Source organism: Salvia miltiorrhiza, chromosome 2 (assembly GCF_028751815.1).
Source record: "Salvia miltiorrhiza cultivar Shanhuang (shh) chromosome 2, IMPLAD_Smil_shh, whole genome shotgun sequence".
NCBI lineage: Eukaryota > Viridiplantae > Streptophyta > Magnoliopsida > Lamiales > Lamiaceae > Salvia > Salvia miltiorrhiza.
In genome coordinates, this window is record NC_080388.1 from 23,484,485 (window position 1) to 23,486,431 (window position 1,947).

The 1,947-nt window shown below is 43.3% G+C and overlaps 1 protein-coding gene across 1 annotated transcript; it reads right to left on the reverse strand.

Annotated features, from left to right (window-relative positions):
* Positions 1 to 890: 890 nt before the first annotated feature.
* LOC131008161 (uncharacterized) lies at positions 891 to 1,361 on the reverse strand. The gene has a single exon (XM_057935055.1). The coding sequence runs from the start codon at positions 1,359 to 1,361 to the stop codon at positions 891 to 893; it is 471 nt and encodes a 156-aa protein (XP_057791038.1).
* Between the last annotated feature and the right edge of the window lie 586 nt (positions 1,362 to 1,947).

Consider the following 1,947-nt stretch of genomic DNA (forward strand, 5'->3'; position numbering starts at 1 on the left):
TCATCTTTTGATGCGATTCTCTATCTGGGCATGTGTGTATGTGTGTTTCGCTTGTGGTTTATTAATTGAACGAATTTGTTTGGATGAGAGGAGAATGATGCTAGCTGATTACATTAGTATAGTGTTGGGTGTGAATCTTGCTGTTTTTTCTTTTTTTATCAAAGTGAATCTTGCTGCTTATTACTGATCAATATCGTCTTTTCTGTGATGATGTCAAAATTTCTTCTAATTTTGTAACTTGGTTCTGGATTACCAAGAAATTTGATTGTAATTCCTGAATATTGCTCAAAACCATGGCTAGAAGATGGGACATGCGATCATGAACAAGACGCCTGGTTGGGACAGGGTTTGAAGAAAGTATTGCATTCGTTTATGGAAATCCTACTAAGAGCATCAACAACCGTGCATCCATAGTGGGTGCAATAGAAGTGGGGCCACTTCTATTGCACCCAGTCCAGCAATGGTATTGCACCCGCCCGGACTCAATAGATTTTAATTTCATTTTCTCTTTACTTTTATTCTTTTTTCAATTTAAATTAAACAACTTCAATTTTAACAACATAAAATTCATTCAATTAAAAATCCAAACATTACAAATAAAAAAACAACAAATATTTAAAACATCCAATTTTCAAAAAATTTAAAGCCGTTGAGCTACGGGTCAACCGGACCAAAGCGTGCCCATATATGCTCAACCAAATCATCGCGGAGGCGAGCATGCAATCGTGCATCCTTCAAGCTTGCATTCCGTGCCAAAAGGTTGCGAACTCCGGTGGTGCTCCGGAATTGAATTGTGTTTGAGGAGTAGAACTTGGTCCCTCGCCGTCGTCACCGTCAAAATTACTTGCATTTCCACCTTCATCCTCAATGATCATGTTGTGCAATATGATTCATGCAAACATGATCGAACTCATTTGCTCCGCCTTCCACAAACGCGACGGTCCTCTGATTATACCCCACCGAGCCTGAAGAACACCGAAAGCTCGTTCCACATCCTTCCTTGTAGCTTCTTGCATCACCTTGAACCTCCGCTTCTTCTCATCATTCGGAAACTGGAAGCTCTTCACGAACACCGGCCAGTCCGGATAGATGCCGTCTGTTAAGTAGTATCCTCGAGTGTGGTGAGAATTGTTGGCGAGGAAGTGCACAGCCGCTTCATGCCCCGCTAAAACATCGTTGAATAGCGTGGACTGGTGGAGCACGTTGATGTCGTTGTTGGACCCAGCGACTCCAAAGAATGCATGCCAGATCCACAAATCTTGTGAAGCAACGACCTCTAATATAATTGTTGGCTCGCCTTGATCCCCTCGAGTGTAGGCGCCGTGCCAAGCCACGGGGCAATTCTTCCATCCCCAATGCATGCAGTCTAGCCTCCCCAACAGTTCCGTATGCCAATTGTTGAACAGCGGCAGTGCACTTCTGGATCGGGGAGAAGCTTAAGCGGCCAATAGCATCCGGACGTTGTTGGAAGTAAGGATTGACTTCTAGCGCATTGACAATGCGTAGAAACAACTCCCGGCTCATGCGAAATCGACGGCGAAAGAATTGTGGCCCATAAACAGGATCGACAGAAAAATAATCGCGATGGAGGCGCTCGGCTCCACCTTCACGGTCATGACGAACCACTATCCGCTTCTTCCTCAGGCGTGGTGGAGGTGGATCAAAACGATATGAACTTGCCACTGTCATAAAATTCACAGCACATCTCATAAAAAATAAATCGGGGGCTTGAGTAGGATCGGGAAGAGGAAGAAGTTGTGCGAGATCAACATGAACTTCTTCGTCGGATGAAGAATTTGAGGACGAATAATTGTTGGAAGAATTGGTGGATGAAGACATTTTCTTTAAGAGTTGAAGAGAAAATGAGTAGTTTGATATAGTGTTTGTGATTTAGGAAGGGGATATGTGATTATATATAGGTGAAAAAGAAAAAAAAAAAAGGGCCGA

What these genes read in the sequence shown, in the direction of transcription:
- LOC131008161 (XM_057935055.1), bottom strand. Translation starts at nt 1,361, where the DNA reads ATGCATTGGGGATGGAAGAATTGCCCCGTGGCTTGGCACGGCGCCTAC.